Source organism: Eptatretus burgeri, chromosome 10, assembly GCF_056783735.1.
Source record: "Eptatretus burgeri isolate ZD-2024b chromosome 10, Ebu_testis_v1, whole genome shotgun sequence".
Taxonomy (NCBI): Eukaryota; Metazoa; Chordata; class Myxini; order Myxiniformes; family Myxinidae; genus Eptatretus; species Eptatretus burgeri.
In genome coordinates, this window is record NC_140970.1 from 32,118,878 (window position 1) to 32,140,965 (window position 22,088).

Below are 22,088 nucleotides of genomic sequence, written 5' to 3' on the forward strand. Positions count from 1 at the left end.
AATATTTGTACATGCCAGGGATGCAACGACGGATGGTAGCAAGTCCATCTTGTATATTATTTCCGAGTTTGTGGTTTCGTGTCGCGCTATCTTCGACTTTGTTCTGCGCTCGAGTAACGTGATATTCGGCTTACATTATCTCAAAGACCGTATGAGGTGCATGGTACAAAAAAAAGTAAATAAAATGGTTCTGAAACAGTGAAATCGTGCCAAAAACGGTTACTGCATTTGGCTTCGTGTCCTACAGGACTTCGCACAGTGGTTACTTCGCTTAGGCAATGGGCAATTGCGCTACAACCATCCCGATATTCCCCACTGCATTCAGATTCCACCTGATTGTGAAGTTGTCAAGGAACATTTGGAAACTGAAGTGTTCATCAACCGACAAAACCCTCGACTCCTTTCAAACACTGTCATCCTGACACCCACAAATCAGTATGCCCTTAGAATGAATGATGACATCACACACAAATTACCAGGCACTATCAAAGTATACTTAAGTGCAGACCAAGTCATTTGCGAAGATCCACGAGAGGCTGAGCAATATCCTTTAGAATTCCTCAACTCCATTACCCTAACTGGCATGCCTCCGCACAGTCTACTCTTGAAGCTTGGTGTCATCATGCTCTTACATAACCTAGATATAAAAAGAGGGTTATGTAATGGTACACGACTGATTGTTAAGAATCTCCACACCCATGTTCTAGATGCCGAGATCCTAACTGGGGCAAACAAAGGTGACTATGTGTTGATACCACGAATCAAACTGGCCCCATCAGATGTGAACTTGCCATTCATTCTTGAAAGAACACAGTTTCCATTAAGAGTCAGCTACTGCATGACTATAAACAAAGCGCAAGGCCAAACCTTTGATAAAGTTGGGTTATGTCTTCCACAGCCGGTGTTCAGCCACGGTCAGCTATATGTTGCCTTCTCACGATCACGTCGGTTCTCGGACATTATGGTGCAAATTATACCAACTACAAAACAAGGGTTCCACAATGGCAATGCTATAACCCAAAACATTGTGTATCAAGAAGTACTTTGAACATTGTATTCCACTTACTGCATTAAAGTAAAATTACTACTGATACTCTGCATCAGTTCCTTTCTCAAACACACCCACCCCAACATGTCGCGCAGAGCGTGGGTTATGCTAGTTATCATTAAGGCTAATGACACGGACGTACTAGTCATAGCAATATCTGTACTGCCATCCTTACAGGAACTAGGTCTTGAGAACATGTGGATTGCCTTTGGCCAAGGAGCCAAGGCGCGATGGATTCCAGTCCATGAGGTAGTTTCTGCAATAGGGCCTGAGAAAGCTAGAGGGATCCCATACTTGCATGCGTTCACTGGATGTGACGTTGTGTCTGCCTTCCGCGGTAAAGGGAAGAAAACTGCATGGCAGACTTGGAACGTCTTTGATGATGTTTCTGAAACATTCACCAATCTCAGCCAGCATCCAACATTGATTAGTGATCTTGGCTTTTTTGAAGTTTTTTTTTTTTCTCTTCAAAATTTGGATTTTCAAATGGCTAATCAGGCAGATTTGATTAGAATCCCATGGAGAACAAATGTGCCAAATTTGATGCTTGTATCATCATTTGCACGATTCCTCTCAAAAATTGCTGTTATCTGCCCCACTAACTCTGGAAAAATGCACAGAAGGTTTGAACCTTGGATTTGTATATGGAAATGTCAAACAGGCTAACCCATTTTGAGTTCAATGTAATGTGTGAAAGTTTTTAATTATAAAGAATACAATGAGCTTATTCCTTTGTTAATAATGCCGGAGTTGTGTATGTCAGTTACATCAGCGTTGGTTGATTTAAGGCTTAAAGGTCCAATAATCTCAGATAAATCTGTACATTATGATCAAATTCCCTGCTTGTTTACCAGGGAGTGTAAAACTGTTCCTCCCACACTTACAACTATGGAGTGGTCTGTCCCATTCTGGTTTGATGAACTGGTCCCAGCAAAAGTCACAACAGATGTTGGTCCTTGATGTAGTTTTCTATGAGGGGCTCAAACAAAATTTATTGTGCAAACCACAATTCAAAGAGCCCTGGCCTCCAAAGCCAGTATTGCTGACTGGGCCTCCTTCATGAGCATACCTGAACTCTTATCCACCTACAACTCTTATACACTGCACCATATGTGTGTGTGGTGTAGTACAGTGTGCACTGTCATTGTAGTGAAAGTTTGTTTCGTGTCATGGGTTGATTCCAAATGATTGGCATTCTCACCTGTGTCACTCACCATCTTAATCACGTGTTTCTTTGTTTTGTTTATTATACTGCAAGCATGTTTTGAGATTGAACCAAAAACCATGACTTTCTCCCATTTGCCTTTCTTGCTGGGTTTATTGGGCCATCTTGTGTTCTGTTTACCAGGTGCTTGGTGTGACACCTTTTACATTGCCAAGGCTCCATCCTCGGTGATGTTTGACCCAAAAGCTGGCCAACTGCCGGGTGACCGCCTGGGTGACGTAGTCGCCATGGCCATGGGCTTTTCTGTTGAGGAGGTGACTTCTGTTAATTTTATTACCTCCATCATTGAAGGTGGAAGGAAGATGTGTTTTCAGCCCTGTCTATCTTTGTTTGTTTGTTGACTTGCGAAAATCAAAGATTTTTCAAGTATATTCGTTGGTCTGGTGCATTATTCTGTCTCTGTCTGTCTGTCTGTCTGTGTCTTTGTTTGTCAATCGCCGACAGGTCACAATTTTAAACCGATCTTCATGAAACTTTACCACATGGTAGAGTTCATCATAAGCAAGAAGCCTATTGTTTTTTTGAGGTCAAAAGGTCAACAACTTTGTCAAATTTCTAAAATTGTTAATTTTCATTCGATTGAGAAATTTGAAGAGGAGTTGCATATTCATTTAATGCAACCACCATTTATTTTTTGAGTTCAAAATAGGTCAAAGGTTAACAACTGGTGAGATTTCTAAAATCCTCAATTTTCATCCGATTGACGATAAATTTGAAGAGGATTTATATTTCCGGTCACTGAATTCAACGAACAAGTATTTTTGAGGTCGATTTTCAGCGAAAAAGTCAACATGGCCCTAATTTCTAAAATTGGCATTTTCATCTGATTGTGAAGTCAATTTTGAAGACTATTTGCATATTGGGTCATTTAATTCAACCACCAATTATTTTTAACATCATATTTGTTTTATGGATTTCTGAAGTATCGTGCGATGCACACCTTTCTTTGTTTGTGTGTGGGATATCTCAAAAAGTTAGGGACAGATTCGGATGAAATTTTGTGGTCAGGTTGGGTGTGTGACAAGGACGAACTGATTAGATTTTGGTGAAGATCAGGATCTGGTCACTAGAATTTTTATTTTATAAGTGATTCATCACCATTGAGAGATGGGGCCAAAAATAATATGTAGCACGATATCTGATAACGTAATGGATGAAACTTAGTGGACAGGTTGGGTGCGTGACGAGGATGAAATAATTTGATTTTGGTGAAGATCCAGATCCGATAATTTTAAAAGTGATTCTTACGTTTGAGAGATGGGGCCAAATGCGATATATAGCACAATGTGTCAAAATGTATTGGGCTCGATATGTTCCACTGGATCAGGCATGGCGTGGTGGAGGTCTTGGCTATACCGAGTGCCCTTCTTATTTTACTATGTGATGCTTTGTAAATGCACATTCAAGCATTTCATGTTGTTCTGCAAATTTAAATGATATTAAACTTGTCTTGATCCATTTGTAAAGTGGGAACTCGAGTGAATCAGCAAGCTGGGAATTATGTTGGCATTTTTAATCATGAAATTTCACAACCTCTCACCCCCCCCCCCAAATCCCATCTTTTACTAATCCGCCTTCCCTCCCCTCCATATGCTCTGCTAATGATCAGACCCCCCCCCCAACCCCTCCTTTCATGATATTATTGCAGTGAAATTGCACAGCCTTTTGACCCTTGTCCTGATGATTGCAAAAACTCTGCTCTCTTCCCCCAGCCACTGCACTGGCCTGGACTTTTGGCCGGTGATCTCTTCAACCGTCCCAAGGGGGCCTTCCTGGTGACCGTGGCAACCTCCAGACCCCTCCCTTTCCCTCGTGAAGTCATCTCGTATCCAGCCACCAACGTACTATTCCTGCAAGGCCCACACATTACCACACTGTGTGCACATACCATGCAGAACCCTACTGCTCTCACAAACAACATAAACCTCAAACAACTTGTGAAATCAGGCCGGATTGCTTATATGAAGTACATATTGTTTGTTTTGCTTGATGGAGCTTATCTGTTACGATTATGGTTTACTGAGTGTACCATGAAATTCGTACTTGAGGAGAATGGGAGTTTAAAGAAAAACAATACCTAACAAGGTTCCTAAAGACATAAAGCTTACAAAATTTTTTTTTAATAATAATTTATTTATTTTCAATCTATTGCTTTCTCGTTCATTGTCCTGACATGTTGTTCTCCTCTCAGGTGGATTGGGGAATGAGTGAACCTTTAAAGTCCTCTCTCCTCTCTACTTTTGACTCTCCTCTTGTCATTTCCATCAATCCCTTAGCGAAGGTTTGTTCTTCATTTAAGATTTTTCTTTTCTCACCTCCCAATGTAAATAGCTTTCTTTTGGCTCAACATGGACTTGTTATTACTTTATTAAACACCTGCTTGTGACATTGCATGATGTGAGCCGACCTGTACCCACATCCCAAGTAGGAGTTCGAATCGAGAAACACAGGGAAGGAGTTTTGGGATTTGGAACAATTGGAGAGGGTTGTATTTGATGAAATTTCAAATCAGCGCTCGAGTCTTAATGCATCGCTGCAGGTAAGGGGTTTGAGTGTAAATGCATCTCCGAATGGTACCGGCTGTTTTGATGACCTTTGCCTGACCCCACGTGCTACCATTTGACTTTGAATCGATATTGTTCTTTCTGCAGCCAGATTACCTGTTCCTGCAGGAGATGGAGTTTCTACACTTGCTGAGGGAGATGGTGAGGACACAAGTTTGATTTTTCGTCTTACCATTGTCAGTATGGGGTAACGTCGTAAAGGAAGCATGATGTTTGGAATTTCCCTTTTGTTTTTTTTCTCTAGCATTGTGGCAATTACAAAGTATCTGAAATTTGTTTTCTTGCCTTCGGTCTGCTCCTCATTTGCTGGATAGGGTAAATGAGATGCGAGTACCGTATAGAAGCTGTTGCAGTAAATGATAGATGGATAAACTTAATCGGCCAAGGAAAGTGGGGAGGGAGGGTGCTGGGACAGATTTGACAAAGGAAAATTGAGAGAAGAGGGGATGATGTGGGAAGTGAAGAAATGGAGTGAGGATTGTAATAGGACAGGACTGTGTCTGGATTGTACTTAGAAAAAAATATAAAAAATAGATTTTTATTTTTGTACGTGTCAAAGCTCGTGGAAGAGCGAGAACACAGAACGGATCAGGGTGCAAGAGAACGAAAGGAACAGGAGAAAGAGAGGGGGAAATGCCAACAGCAGGATTGAAAGATAAAATAGAGGAAGACTGACAAAGGATGTGGGTAAGAATGAGGGGTTTGGGAGAATACAGTGGGTGGACAAGATGGATACAGAAGCAAACTCTCATGAAAGAAAAACTTGAAATTTGGTTGGGTGGGGGAGTGACTGAAGGTGGCAGGGGTGGTTTAACAGGGGTAAAAAAAAAGATCATGGTTTTGGATGGGGGATGATTTGAGATGGTGGTGAACAGTTGTCTTGAAGACCTGGAGGGAATAATGAGATTGAAGAGAATGTGGAAGTCGGTTCCACAAATGGGGGATAAAGAATGAATGAGTGGAAGTGTGCAATGATTCTGGATTTAGGTCTTTTCACCAGAAAGGGTTGCTGGTGGACTATGTGTACCCTGTAGAAACCAGGAGGGAGTGGGGGAGGGACAAAGCACAGTAAGGGCAAAGGGTGCAAGACTAGAAATGGTGGTATAAGACAGACCACCGGCCTGTCTGTGATGCTAAGTTGATAAGCCCATAGACTCAGCTTCATGGTGGGAGATTCCAATGATCTTGAAGACTTTGGTTTCCATGGCATTGACCTGAGCAAGGTGAGCCAGCTTCGAGGGGGAGAGCAGTACTCCATCAAGCTGCAGATGAAGAATGCTTTGTAGGTGGATAAGGGTTCAGGTGTGCCAAAAAAGGACTTTTGTGTGCCAGAGGATGGCCACTTGGTGGCTGGCTTTGGAGGCCAACTTTGAAATGTGGTTTGTCCAAGAAATATCATCCTCTATACTTCTGGCCTCTTTGTTAACGTCTACTCTCCTCCCAACAATCCCAAACACTTATTTACTTTTACTCACTCCCTGCACTCTCATCCTATGTGTTAACTTCTACCTTCCTCCCTGCCTTCCCCCCAGCTCTCTACAACCAATGCCAGTGCTTCTCCTGCTCTTGTCTCTGTTTCCCTTACTGGATTGGCTGCTGTTGAGCGACTCCATGGTGATAAGGCTAAACCAACGTTTGATGCCAGACAATTACTGGTTACCAGGATTACTGAGGTTTGCTCTCGATCACTAATCTTCACCAAAGCTTTTGCAAGCTGATTTCATGTCATCTGTTGGATATGTGATGTTTCTTGTAAGTTGTCCGAGTACAATTCTTTGATTTTATAAATATATTTTTAGCTCACCTGGACTTTAGTCCGATGAGCTTATGCGATCAAGCAGTGTCTGAAGGTGAGTGATTGAGTCAGTCACTCAACACCTTCAGTCATTATCGCTTGAACAAACACACAATTTTGATTAAACTTGGCCACAAGCTTCATATGTGATGCTTAACGAAGGTGTATTGACCGCATCAAAATCTGTGCTCATTAAGGGGGACTTTGGAGGAGTTGATTCCCCCCGGAATAGGTAGTTGCTCTCTTCTTCGAAACCACACACACAATTTCAATGAAACTTTACCACAACCTTCATCATCCATGATGTACCAAAGTTTGTTCACGGAATTAAAAAAAAAAAATCATGGTCTTGGGGATTCTGCAGGAGGTTTGAGTGACTGTTGCTCCTGATCCAGGTGAGCTTCAGGACATGCGGTCCTTTATTTGTTTATCAGGTTGCTATGGTATTGGATCGGATGTGCAAGGGCAAAGCACTGGCTGTTGTGGCAACCACCGACTCGATCCCTGAAGTGGTGCCACTCGTACAGAGGAACTTACTCGCACAGGTGATGGTGCTTTTACATTTATCGTCTCACTTTTTGCCTCCATGTTCCTTTTACCCGAAACCCAATATTTTCCTTTTATTTCGATGTCGAGGCTCATAGAGGAGTTTTTCTACACATTACAGACAGAATTGTGGAATTTTCATCCCACTTCCCCTCAAAACTCTTATCTTTTCTCTGTTCAACTTTACTTGCAAATTATCAGACCATTATTTAAATATGAGGACATGTTGAAAATGCCTCCTATTTTTTGTTTCTTCAAAACAGGTAAAGACATTCGAATGAAACAGTTACTAACATCAATCTTTATTCTGCCGTGGTGCATTTTTTTTTTCTCAACATAATGACCACTGCGGTCCACACCTTCCTTCCAACGCTCAAGTAGTTTTGTGTTGCCATCACAATAGAACTGCATCTTGCTGACTTAACCAGTGCTTCACAGCGGTCTTGTTGACATCGATGGAAGAAAAATGTTCTCCACGAAGGTGTTTATGAAGTCTGGGGAAGAGATGAAAATCTGACAGTCAGAACCTGGTGATCCTTTGTGGTGGTACTCCATTGGACTGTCTTTTACTCTCAGGATCATAATGGTGCACCCAACTGTCATCTCCAGCACTTCACAGCAATGATGTCGTGCTGCCATCTGTCATCTTTATTAACGCAGCACTGAGACGTCCAGTGTCACAATCATGAAACTTGATATCCAGTGGCAGGAAGAACCAATGCGTGGACCGCTTCGTTTCATTTAAATATTGTTGCGGGCCGGCGGGGTCAGTGAGACGACCACTAGGTGGGGGAAACTACGTCGATTCCCACCAGACTCCCCGGAGTTGTAGGCCATCGCTCACGGATAATTCCGTGACGCGGTGGGTCGCTTAACCGACCGTGGACGCCAATAACTCAACTGCATGACCTAGGGTCCTCCTGTCTAGAATCAGGTTACCTAATTAATCACGCGGTTTAACCACCGGGGAACCACGCCCTCGGTACTCCTTGTCCGAACCGGATCACTCGACCAACTACCTTTCCGGATCGGATGCAGTCGAGCGACACTGCCAAGGACGTACCGACTAAAGAAAACGGATTGTTGGGAATAAAGACCCGGCTAAACCTGGATTTGAACCATGCTGGCTGGACCAATGGAGGAAAAGACAAAGGCGAGCTGGGAACATTTCTACAATTATTATTTATTTACAATTAGCGAGGAAAAGCATGTGGCACAACAAAAGGTTCTTTGGGGATGTAATGCAGGGAAAGATGAGAGAGGTGTGGGGTGCGACAATTATAAAAGCAGACACAGTGCAGACTTAACGCAACATTAATAAAAGCAATAACAATCACAAGAATGAAGATCTTATACAGGCTTATCTAACGGACAGGCGCCAACACGCTCAGACAAAATAAACCCAATGAAAGGCAAAGGACTTTTGCAGCCAGGGAGGGAGTTGAGGTCACAGTTTTTGGTACCTGAGCGTTTCGGGGGAAGGTATGCTCCGTGGTGCGGCACCCAACAAAAGCTGTGCAGTTCGGTCTACAGCCGCACGTGTGGTAATAGTGTCCGCAGCATGGGCTTGAGTGGAGGAGAGCGGAGTCCAAAATGGCGAGAGTTGAGCAGTAGCAGGACCAGACACGAGGTTTGGTCGAGGTCATGTCGGTGGGGACCAGTCGGCTGGCCGTCGAGGTGAGACGTAAGCAGAGCCAAGCAGCCGGAACACCTTCGCAACAACTCCTTCAATTCCCTTTCACACTTCTTCCAACGGCCTCCCACAACAACAACCTTCCCATTCAACTCAATACCTTCGCATCCAACAACTCTGACCGACTTCTTCCTTTCCATCCACCCCAACTTCGCCTCAACTCTGAGGATTGCTCCGTACTTTATAGATCACGGAGCTGGGGGAGGAGCCATGGCGAAACAGACGTCATCGTCCGATCCGAGCATCCCGATTGGACCGGGCCTTCATGTGGTCCGCCTTTCTGGGCGGGGTTTCGGCCAGACACTAGTTTGGCCTGCCCACGCCGCGCGTGTCTGGGTTTGGGAAGGTGCATGGTGGCGCAGCTTCCATAACAAACGTCGGGATTTTGCCTCAGAAAACGAGACTCTAGATACAGCGGGTAGACGGTGGTACGCTGTGGCCAGCAAAACGAGGGTAGCAAACGAGATGAATTTACCTCAGAAAAAGGAGGGAATAAAATAAAAGGGGAAAAATGGTTTATTAATCATAACTATAGCCCATCGCAACACACTCCCTCATCTTCCCACTAGACAAAAGGTAGGGATCTATCTGCATGTATATTAATGGAATAACTGACTCAGAACAACTGTATGTTGTATGCATATGGTTCTGAGAACTGTAAGAATATCTTTCTTTACCTGTTTTGGAGAAAAAGGAGTCATTATTTTCAGCATGCCCTCTTAGCAAGTCCTTTTTTATTCGCACCTTTATAAGGTGCCCTATATGGTGTGCTGGTGACCAATGAAAGGCTTGTAAAGCTAAGCAGCAGTGCACAGTTCTGTGTTTTTCAGACTGTGCACAAACTTTTTTTTTTCTTTTCTTGCAAACTGGGCCAGAATGTATATTTTTTTTCATGTCTTTCTTCCTGGCAATAATTTAGAGGTCTTATTAACATTGTAATGAATACATAAATAGGATGAAGGTGTTATTGTTGATCAAGACTCCTGCAGCAAGTGTTAGTGTGGCACGAGGTGGATGGCCACCATTCCAGTTGAGGTGTGTGCACGTGCATGTGCATTTCCGGCTTGGTTGCAGTCACACCCACACACACCGAATCACTTGATGGAGTCTCCATATACTGAGCATGACATGCTCCATTATATTTGGCATTTTCTCACCAGTATCTGCCATGTAATGCCTGGTGTTTGTTTACTGGTTCAGATGGTGGGCTTGGGATCCTAGGATCCTGAGTTTAATCCCACTCTGCTGTTGAATTAATACCAGGTGGGGTTGACTCTGCCTGTCATCCTTCCAAGGTCAGCAAAATGAGTGCCAGCATGCTGGTATCCTGTGTCAGAGTGGCGAGCCGTCCAGGACTGTACCCAATAGCCAAGGAGACTGCTTAGGCAGCACCAATGCTCTGCACAGAGTATGGTCCCAATGGATGGATGGATCTGCCATGCGATGGTCGTGGTGATGATGTAACTGAGCTTATGATGTTTGTTTAGTTTGACTCATGAAACTTTCAGTAATGAGTTACTCTGACAAGTCGAAGCAAGGGAATGACGTCAAGTCCCATGAGAATTTTCTCACCCACTCTCTCTCGCACCTCTCCCTCCACAGGTTGATCCAAAACTTGGTTATGAATATAGCTCAAACTACAGCGTCATCTTTAACATCTGCTTGTGGTTGTGTATATTGCTTTTGCTGGCCCTCATTCTCATCGCATACAGTCTTGCCTCCATGGATCCAGGCTCAGATTCGCTCATTTATCGTGTGTCTTCACAGCGCCTCAAGCTTGAATAAGAGGTGGCTGTTCGCTTGCTCTGGAAAGCCAATACTTTGTGTCTTTCAGGGCATGCAAAGTCTGTACATCATATTTGGCCCTTAAAACTCAAAAGTGTGCTTGGCCATAAAATCTCTATCGTCCATCTGTATGATACCTGACCCGATAATCGGTGCTTATCCTACAATGCCTCCTCTCTGAAATTTGATGATGCGCTCCTGTTTGCTCTCATTACGCTTTCACCTCGTTAAAGGATGTTTGCTGCCTCCCTTAATTCAAACTTAACCCCCACACCAGATGTTTATTTCATTACTGATTTGTATATATTGATTCATGTTTGTTGGGCCTGCTGATTAGTATTTCTGATTGTGCTTGATTTATTAATATTAAGTGTGTTTAAAACTCCTGTTTTGTGTGAAGACTGCCTTGGCCACAGGTTTGTATAAAGTAAAGAATCATCCGATTTTGTTCCAGGACCATGTTGAGGTTTAAAAATTTTCAGGATGATGTGGTTTCTAGGCCGGACTGAGCTGTGCAAAGGAATTTGATTTGTCAGGGCAGGTTCAAATTTGTTCTTAAAATGTCACTGATGGACTCTTGTGGAAACAGTTTGTTGTGCTTGAATATCAAGTTTCATTTCAATTTGATAAATTGTTGTTTGGTGGTGTAAAGTAAAATTGATGAAAGTTCTTTCACTCTGGTTTTTAATTACACAAGTATAAATAATTTTGTACCTGCATCAGTCATCTCTCCCATTTATACTGCAGTATCGAAGGCTCAACTAACGTCGAGTTTGTCGCAGCGGGAGGTTAAAACCCCGCTTGTCCGAGCGGCTTAACTCCAAAGGAGACGTTCTGAATTGATGGCGGACAACGTGTGCGCAGGTCATGAGGAAAGGCACGAAACCTTACAGCTTTTAAACCCAACGGGTTTATTTCCAGAACCACAATAATAAAAAGAATTAGGAATGACAGTGGGAGGTGGTGGGGAAGAAAAGGGGACCCAAATTCGATAATATCTAATTATGTACAATGAGGTAAAATAAATTAAGGCACCACACTCCAGACTCAGTCAGATGAAAAGGGGACAAAAACTGGGGAACTCAGCTGTGGTGGCAGTGGGGACGAGCAGGTGATTAGGGATGAGGAAGACAAGGTCAGCAGATAGGCAGGTCGATGAAATGGGGGCAAAGCAGGAACAACAAAATTGGCAGAGGCGGACGAACAGCACAGGCAGGTAAAGTGCAAGCAGGCAAGACAACCTCAACTCTCTTCTTGGTCTCACACATACCAAAAACTCCCAGCCACGTTCTCTTCAGACCAACTCTCCTTCCATCGTCTTCACCTGGGACTCGCATGTCGATTTGGCTTCCCCCACTTCTCTCCCTGGGCAACACTGCCCCTTTTGGGAGGCGTTCATGACTCCACCCCCCCCTTTTTGTGCCAAGTCTCCCGCCCTCCCCCTTTCGTGCCAAGTCTCCCGCCCTCATCCCCCACCCCCTCCCCTCCCAGTAGAGCTTGACAGAGAAGTTGTACACAATTTTCTTAAGCACCACGCTTATTTGAACCATGCTGGCTGGACTCTGTATGGTGTACATGCAAACAAGATGATTCTTAAGCTGATGTTTACTTATACATTGTGATGGCTATCTATTCGCACACATTCCTTTCTGAGGGAGGGGGAATGGAGGGGGGGGGGAGAATGGAGGAGGAGGGGAGGGATGGATGGGGGGGAGGGAGGGTGGGAGGATGGGTGGGATGTGAGCTTGGGTGAGAGAGTATGAAAAAATAAAAAAGAAGAGACAAAGGTGAGGGGTGGAGGTGGAGTTAGTAAAATAATATATTGTTGTGGTTAATAAAATAATATAAATAATAAGTTAGTAAAATAATATATTGTTCAGCGTGCGGGCGTCCGCTTTTAGCTAATTGCGGCCGCGCGCACCGGACGGGCAATCCAGTCGAAGTTTTCCGGATCAACGCCGAAACCCAGCTACGGGTGTGTTTTTAAGCACACCACAATCTTGTCAATGCTCTGCCCGCACGCTACAGGGTCTGATCGCCGAATGGTTGATTTACCTAATTATTCGCGCGGGCAGACTACCGAGAGGTTGTACTTCAACGGACCTTGCTAGGAAACGAGCTGCTTAGGCAGCTCGCTCCGTTTGCGATTTGCCGAGCGGTGTATTATCGCCAAGCCCCGTTGGATCCGATCAGCTTATCGGTGTTACAAACCAGCTATTTATTCCGAATGCAACCACGGCAGCTCAATGGAGGAAGGGACGCAACGAGCAGGTGAATATTCAAACAATGACATTTATTTATACATGCACATATGCAATGAAGGCAATGAATGGGGGTAAGGGACAAGACGCGAGCAAACAAAATAACTACAGCTGTTCTATTTATTATTTACATGCACTTATAACAATTCTCTACTTAAGGACAAGGCGCCACAACTTCCATGCAAAGAAAACCCCAGGAAAGGAAAGGGTAGAACAGGACCCATAGGCCTTTAATGTTCCGCGGAGCTGTGGAGACCGCAGGAGCTCCGCAAGACCGCGCAGGCTACCTGCCACCCTCGTGGTGACTCGCTGGGCGACCCTCGAGGTTTCGTCGTCAACACGGCAACTGGCGTGGCGGCTCAGTTGGTCCAGGCCTAGCCGACGACGCCTCAGAGGGGCGAACGGGCCTTGCTCTTTTGGAGTTGATGCTCTCTTAAGAGCCCGCTCACTCCTCAGTGTCGCTTGGACCGTCCCGGGGCCCGATCACGTCGGACCATTATGTCGCTGTCTGGTGACTTCTCGCCGGCTGCCTCCACCGACCAACAGCCCTGCACTGGACTCGAACCTCTCCCAGACTCCAAGCTCCACTGCGCTCCGACGAGCAACAGCCCTGCACTGGACTCGAACTGGAACTGGCGCTCTCCACCGACTCCGAACGAACTGCACTCGACTTCGAACCCAGACTCCAGTTCGACTCCGCTCGACTGCCAGCTTGGCGTTCCAGCGCGCCCTTTTATGGGGTACAGGGGGTGCGTTTGGTCTTCCACCTCTGACCCTTCACCCCCTGCTGGCTCCGCCCCTTTTGTTATTTTGATCCAATCTCGCCGTCCTGACGTGCACAAAGCGGACGTGCTAGAGATCACCGGCCCTCGCCCCAACGAGGGAGTCCCCGCGTCTGTCGGCAGAGATGCCGCTCGTCCGTGGAATGCTGTTGCTGATGAAAAGATGGCGGCGTTTGTGGAGACGAAGGTGAGGAGACTTTCTTCGTTTGTTGATGTGGTGAGGGGATGTTGGCAGTTGTTGGTTAAGGTGGTGAGGAGATGTTGGCGGTTGTGGAGAAGGTGGTGGAGATGTTTAAAATAAAGATAGAAAAGAATAATACTACCTCAAGATTGCACAGCCTGGCTCACGAATAATTCCCGTTAGACATCGGTGGGGAAATCTATCTGGACACACACTTATCGACATAACTGATCTTCGGGGAACCTGAATAGTTATCTGAGAATTTCCACAACCGTAACAATATTACTAGCCGAAACCCTGTCAGACGGATTCCGTTCATTCAACCACCCTCACCAGCTCACCCACTCTCGAGGGGCATGGACTGGACAGGGCGTGCTTGCCCCCGCCTACTCACCCCCCGCCCCTGCCCTATTCCCCCCCACCTGCCGCCTTCAATTTGCTTACCCCCGCGCAAAAATTTAATTTCCCCGCCCCAACCTCTTCACTCCCCGCCCCCCCCCGTCTCTCGATTCCCCACCCACTCATCCCCCGCCCCATTTTCCCCCGTCTCCCGCTTTCAATTTGGTTACCTTGCTCCCCGCCTCTTCACTCCCTGCCCCCGTCTCTTCATCCCCCCGCCCCCGCCTCTTCACTCCTCGCCCCCGTCTCAACGAAAAGTGTTTATTCTGCTTCAGAGTTGAAAGTTGACTATTGCCACTGTGTGCGATGTACTCTTACGGGTACGAAGTTTCTTTCAGTCCAGGTCACAGTACCGAGAAAAATGTGACGCGACCGCTAGGAGAAGCACAAAATTGGTCCTTCAGTATTAATATATAGAAGATACAATGTTTCTTGTTACATTTTTTGTGTCAAATTCACATTCTGAGGTAGTCAGCATGTGCCGAAGAGGGTTTTACATTGCAGATGCTATTTTCGAGGAGTGGAATTACACCTCTCAGCGGTAACGGTTTGTCGACGACAGAAGTAATGACGTCGGCGAATGACCGATGTCATGATGTCCTGACGCCTCTCAGCGGTGACGTCACACGTCACCATGTAAAACGAAAAGTGTTTATTCTGCTTCAGAGTTGAAAGTTGACTATTGCCACTATGTGCGATGCACTCTTACAGGTACGAAGTTTCTTTCAATCCGGGTGACTACCGAGAAAAACGTGACGCGACCGCTTGGAGGAGCACAAAATTGGTCCTTCAGTATTAATATATCGATGCTTAATGACCGAACACACAAAAATAAACTCATGTCAGTTCAGCTGTACACATAACGATACAACAGAGTTTATAATGTAATGTGCTGGCACATCTGCAAAAACTTTGATGTCCCAGTTCCAGAAAATTTGTGGGAGTATTCACCAAAAGTAATCACTAAAAACATGGAGTACCTACCGCTCACGTATGACCGAATGATCCCATCGAGTGTGAACATTGAAAACAAAGCGTTGCGACCAGTCATCATACTTAGGTACAAAAAAAGAGAAGAAGGCATTACTGATTGAGGTGTTAATACCAGTGATTTTGGACAAAAAGATGCAGAAATCAATAAAATGACCAAACACCAAGACCTCAAGAATGAAGTGAAAAGATCCTGGAAGCTGAAGAATACCAAAGTTGTACCAGTGATCGCTGGACCTACAGGAATGATGACAAAGAACCTCACAGAGATATTAAATATAGGGGCAATACCCCTGGGTGCTCACCTGGTAGTGGCTCGATAAGACAACCAGGCAACCACTGGTAGGTATGGATGACCCATAAAATATATTGTTACGGGCTGGTGGGGTTCGGTGCGAAGACTAGCTACATCGATTCACACCAGACTCCCTGGAATTGTAGGCCGTCGCTCATGGATAATTCCGTGACACGGCGGGTTGCTTAACCGACCATGGACGCCAATAACTCAACCGCATGACCTAGGGTCCTCCTGTCGAGAATCAGGTTACCCAATTAACCACGCGGTTTAACCACCGTAGAACCACGCCCTCGGTACTCCTTGTCTGAACCGGATCACTCTACCAACTACGGATCACCTTTCCGGATCAGATGCAGCCGAGCGGTACTGCCAAGGACGTACCGGCTAGAAGGAACGGATTGTTGGGAATAAAGACCCGGCTAAACTTAGATCCGAACCATGCTGGACCAATGGAGGAAAAGACAAAGGCGAGCTGGGAACATTTCTACAATTATTATTTATTTACAATAAGCGAGGAAAAGCATGTGGCACAACAAAAGGTTTATTGGGGATGTAATGCAGGGAAAGATGAGAGAGGTGTGGGGTGTGACAATTATACAAGCAACTTATAAAAGCAGATACAGTGCAGACTTGACGCGAGATTAATAAAAACAACAATCACAACAATAAAAGATCTTAAACAGGCTTATCTAACGGACAGGCACCAACACTCTGACACGCACTCAGACAAAGTAAACCCAATTGTGAAAGGAACTTTTGCAGCCAACGAGGGAGAGAGTTGAGGTTACAGTTTCTGGGTACCTGAGTGTTTCGGGGGAGGGATGCGGCACCCGACAATGGTTGAGTTGTTCGGCCACAACCGTACGTGTGGAGATAGTGTCTGCAGGAGGAGCCCGAGTGGAGCCCAAGGCTGAGAATGGAGCAGAAGACAGGACCAGGAAAGAGGCTTGGTCGAGGTCGTGTCGGGGGGGGGGGAGGGGGGGGAGATCAGTACAGTAGGCAGGCCGTCGAGGCGAGACGGAGGCAGAGCCAAGCCGCAGGAACACTTTCACAACGACTCCTTCAATTCTCCACTTCCCAACCGACTTCTCATGGCTTCGACCTTCTTTCAACCAACTCCCACCGACTTCTTCGTTTCAATCAACAACAACCGACTTCTTCCTTTCAATCTACCAACAAACCCACCTTCTTCCTTTTGATCTACAACAACAACCCCCCTGAAGCATCCCTGAGACCCCATTTTTTTATGTCGTGATCAAACTTTAGTACATAACATGTGAAGATGGTGGTCAAGTTTCATCAATATAGTGTGTGTAGTTTCTGAGAAGAAAGGAAATGCATATTTTGGGGGGCAACACCCCTCTCCCCATAGACCCCAATTTTTTTCAAAGTCGTGAACAAACTTTAATACATCACGGGTGGTGAAGATGGTTGTCAAGTTTCATCGGAATTGTATGTGTAGTTTTGGAGAAGAAAGCAAATACATAATTTGGGGGGCAACCCCCATTAAATCCCCTTAGAGCCAGATTTCTAATGTCATGAACGTCATGGGTGAGGAAAGTTGTGAAGTTTCATCGGAATTGTGTGTATCGTTTGAAAATAAAGCAAATACCTCTTTGGGGAGGTAACCCACCCCACCCCTCCCCCGTAAACTCTCTCTGCAGACCCCTTCAGACCCCGTTTTTGTGAGGGCATCACGGGTGAGGAAGGTTGTGGTCAAATTTCATTGAAATCGTATGTATAGTTTCTGAGTTGTTGTAAATATTTGTTGCAAATACGATGTGCCATCCCATAAGCTCCCCGGAACGACTTTACAGATGAGCTAAAACCATTCCTGGGAATATTATTACAAACGAACTACAGTTGCAAGCCGTCTGGGGCTCAGCAACGATCCTGAAGAGGTCCTTGGCACAAAACTTTGAGAACAGAAAACTTCACACCTTGGTCCATGAATCGTGAGCCCTTACCGAAACGAAGGTGGATGCTTTGAGCCCACCCTGGGAGGACTCCATTCCACATTCTGAAACCTGCATATGTTGATACTAATATACACATACACACACACACACACACACACACACACACACACACACACACACACACACACACACACACACACACACACACACACACACACACACACACACACACACACACACACACACACACACACACACACACCAGAAACCTTGAGTACCTTTCACCGAAAAACGCCATCACATTTGCATAGACGTTTCAAGGATATGATCACAAACATTAATCTTTATAAACAGCTGCGTGTAATGGGTGGAAAAAAATTGGCTCGGTAATTTATAAAACACGTTAATACGGCAAACACGTTAAAACACTCAGAAATCGGGCGTTATCAAATATATTTTGCTTTGAAAGTCACAAAGAGAAACAGAAAATCCGAAAACCAAATGTTTTATAAACAGGCACAAGGACAAGCCGGTAGGCGGATATGGGTAGTCGGCCATTGCTAGGCAACGGAGGGGTCAATAGCAACGGTTCTTTCTCACACATAACTAGGACATACCATGAACCTACCATACCAATTTCATGTATATCTGACTCATAGTCTCTGAGATATAACGAACTTCGTTTTTATTATCGTTTTCGACCAGGGTTCATTCAAAGTCTATCTTCCCCGAGTTTTCATGGGATCCGGCTAGAAATTTTTGACAATATGGCTCAATGTACCGCCCACAGTCGCTTGTGGCCCGATTTTTGATTTACGAAAAAATAAATTTTTTATGATTTTTCAAAAATTTCAAAGTCCCGTTGCTAGGCAACGGTGGTGTCCAAAGCAACGGTTCTCATTTGCACACAACTAGGTCATGGTATGAACCTACCAAGTTTCGATTTCATCGAAATCGCCATTGTATTAACTGAAATCGCCATTTTAAATACTGATAATAAGGGTAGAACAAATCTTAAAAAAAAAAAAAATTCGACTCCATCGACTGCCCAACAAAGGAAAACCTGGTGGAACCTCCAGAAGAAACGGCATGAAAGTTTGCAATCATGGCACCCCAACATGAATGGCATGTCCACACACCCGGGGAGAGTCCGTACCGAACCAAATCTACCAATATGTACCACGTCTGTGTGTGCTGAATACGTACCTCTACCTTGTAAGCACTCAAGCACTCCAACGGAACGCCTGGCTTGGCAAGCGATTACCAATTGCCGTCGATACCACGATGAACTCGGAAACTCCCGTACAATGTCCAAATTGGACAAATGAACACTCTTGGGGAGTCGGAACTGCTGATACTTTCAAATACAGTATTCATAGTCGCAAATTAAATAAAGCCACGAACACTGACGTCTCCACACGTTTACAAACATTGCAACATACCCAGCGATTCGTGGCTATGATGAACAGGCATTCGATGAAATTGTTGCGGCCTGTTCCAAGTCAAGGCATGGTTGAGTAGGCCAAAAAACATGGCAGCTTCAGACCCCAGCGAGGTTACCCAGGAAACGCCTGAAGACCCCAGAGAAAGAGGTGGCCGAGGATTGCCTGATGAAGGATCCTCTTCTTTCGCTGCTCCCGTTAGGGGTCGCCACAGCGGATCAACCGTCTCCATTTCGCTCTATCCTCCACATCTTCCATTGACACTCCAACCACCCGCATGTCCGCCCTCACCGTATCCATGAACCTCTTCTTTGGCCTTCCTCTTCTCCTCCTGCCTGGCGGCTCCATCTTCAACATCCTTCTTCCGATATACTCCGCTTCCCTCCTGTGCACATGTCCAAACCATCTCAATCTCGCCTCTCTCACTTTGTCTCCAAACCGTCCTACCTGCGCTGTCCCTCTAATATACTCATTCCTTATCCTATCCATCCTCGTCACTCCCAACGAGTCATCACAGCATCTTTAACTCTGCCACCTCCAGCTCCACTTCCTGTCTTTTTGTTAGCGCCACCGCCTCCAAACCATACAACATAGCTGGTCTCACTACCGTCTTATATACTTTCCCCTTCACTCTTGCAGCTACCCTTCTGTCACAAATCACTCCTGCAACTCTTCTCCACCCACTCCATCCTGCCTGCACTCTCTTTTTCACTTCTCTCCCACACTCTCCGTTACTTTGGACAGTTGATCCCAAGTATTTAAACCAATCCACCTTCCCCAGCTCAACTCCTTGCAACCGCACCATACCACCACCCTCCTCTCATTTACGCACATGTACTCCGTCTTACTCCGACTGACTATCATTCCCCTTCTCTCCAGTGCGTACCTCCACCTCTCGAAGCTCGCCTCAGCCTGCTCCCTACTCTCCCTACAGATCATGATGTCATCCGCGAACATCATAGTCCATGGAGACTCCAGTCTGATCTCGTCCGTCAACCTGTCCATCACCATTGCAAACAGGAAAGGGCTCAGAGTCGATCCTTGGTGCAATCCCACTTTTACCTTAAACCGGTCCATCATTCCTACCGCACACCTCACCGCTGTCACACTGTCCTCATACATATCCTGCACAATCCTCACATACTTCTCCACCACTCCCGACTTCCTCATACAATACCACAATTCCTCTCTTGGCACCCTATCATAAGCTTTCTCTAAATCCACAAACACACAATGTAACTCCTTCTGGCCTTCCCTATACTTCTCCATCAACATTCTCAAAGCAAACATCGCATCAGTGGTGCTCTTTCCTGGCATAAACCCATATTGCTGCTCACAGATCATCACCTCTCCTCTCAACCCAGCTTCCACTACTCTTTCCCACAACTTCATGGTGTGGTTTAACAACTTTATCCCTCTGTAATTTCCACAGCTCTGCACATCACCCTTGTTCTTGAAAATCGGAACCAGTACACTTAATCTCCACTCCTCCGGCATCCTCTCACTTTCCAAGACTTTATTAAACAATCTGTTTAACAACCCCACTGCCATCTCTCCTGAGCACTTCCATGCCTCCACTGGTATACCATCTGGGCCAACCGCCTTTTCACTTTTCATCTTCTTCATAGCAGTCCTCACTTCATCCTTACTGATCCACCCCACTTCCTGATTCACTATCTCCACCTCTTCCAACTCTCTCTCTCTCTCTCTCTGTCTCTCTCTCTCTCTCTCTCTCTCTCTCTCTCTCTCTCTCTCTCTCTCTCTCTCTCTCTCTCTCTCTCTCTCTCTCTCTCTCTCTCTCTCTCTCTCTCTCTCTCTCTCTCTCTCTCTCTCTCTCTCTCTCTCTCATTTTCTTCATTCATCAGCTCCTCAAAGTACTCCATCCACCTTCTCAACACACTCTCATCGCTCGTCAGCACATTCCCATTTGCGTCCTTTATCACCCAAACCTGCAGCACATCCTTCCCAGCTCGGTCCCTCTGTCTTGCCAATCGGTATAAATCCTTTCCTCTTCTTTTGTATCCAACTTCTCATACAGCTCGTCATATACCTGTTCCTTGGCCGTTTCCACCTCTCTTTTTGCCTTTCGCCGCCACTCCTTGTACTCCTGCCTACTTTCTTCATCTCTCTGACAATCCCACTTCCTTTTCATCAACCCCTTCTTTCTTATACTTTCCTGTACTTCCTCATTCCACCACCAAGTCTCCTTATCTTCCTTCCTCTGTCCAGATGTCACACCAAGTACCTTCCTAGCTATCTCCCTCACCACTTCTGCTGTAGTTGTCCAATCATCCCACCCATCTTTACCACCATCCAACGCCTGTCTCACCTCCTCCCTAAATTTCACGCAACAGTCTTCCTCCTTCAGCTTCCACCATCTGGTCCTTGGTTCAGCCCTCACTCTTCCTCAACCTCACCTCTAAAGTCATCCTACAGACCACCAATCGATGCTGTCGAGCTACACTCTCCCCTGCCACCACTTTACAGTCACGAATCTCTTTCAGGTTGCATCTCCTGCTTAAGATGTAATCCAGCTGTGTGCAGTTTCCTCCACTCTTGTATGTCACCCTGTGTTCCTCCTTCTTCTTGAAATACGTGTTTACCACTGCCATTTCCATTCTTTTTGCAAACTCTACCACCATTTGCCCTTCCACATTTCTCTTGTTGAGACCGTACCTACCCATCACCTCCTCATCCTCTTTATTCCCTTCCCCAACATGCCCATTGAAATCTGCTCCAATCACCACTCTTTCATCCTTGGATACACTCTCCACCACTTCATCTAACTCCAGAAATCTTCTTTATATTCCATCTCACACCCCATATGTGGGGCAGATGCACTGATGACATTCATCATCACCCCTTCAATTTCCAACTTCACACTCATCACTCAGTCAGTCACTCTCCTCACCTCCAATACCCTCTTGACATCATCTTCCTTCAGGATTACCCCGACACCATTTCTCCTCCCATCCACACCATGGTAGAACAGTTTGAAACCACCTCCAATGCTCCTAGCCTTACTCCCCATCCACTTGGTCTCTTGTACACACAGTATGTCCACCTTTCTTCTCTCCATCATATCAGCCAACTCTCGCCCTTTGCCAGTCATCGTCCCAACATTTAGAGTTCCAACTCTCACCTGCACACTCCTACCCTT

General features: G+C 45.6%; 1 protein-coding gene across 1 annotated transcript in view; it reads left to right on the forward strand.

Annotated features, from left to right (window-relative positions):
* The window catches only part of ATP6AP2 (ATPase H+ transporting accessory protein 2), a 28,308-nt gene extending 16,982 nt beyond the window's left edge, over nucleotides 1-11,326 (forward strand). The window contains exons 2-9 of the mRNA XM_085897771.1: nucleotides 2,397-2,527; nucleotides 3,986-4,114; nucleotides 4,465-4,554; nucleotides 4,702-4,812; nucleotides 4,925-4,978; nucleotides 6,370-6,510; nucleotides 7,067-7,177; nucleotides 10,474-11,326. Of these exons, the coding sequence (XP_085753897.1) occupies nucleotides 2,397-2,527; nucleotides 3,986-4,114; nucleotides 4,465-4,554; nucleotides 4,702-4,812; nucleotides 4,925-4,978; nucleotides 6,370-6,510; nucleotides 7,067-7,177; nucleotides 10,474-10,656 (950 nt within the window). The 3' untranslated portion in view covers nucleotides 10,657-11,326. The remainder of the gene's footprint in view (nucleotides 1-2,396; nucleotides 2,528-3,985; nucleotides 4,115-4,464; nucleotides 4,555-4,701; nucleotides 4,813-4,924; nucleotides 4,979-6,369; nucleotides 6,511-7,066; nucleotides 7,178-10,473) is intronic.
* Nucleotides 11,327-22,088: the final 10,762 nt, after the last annotated feature.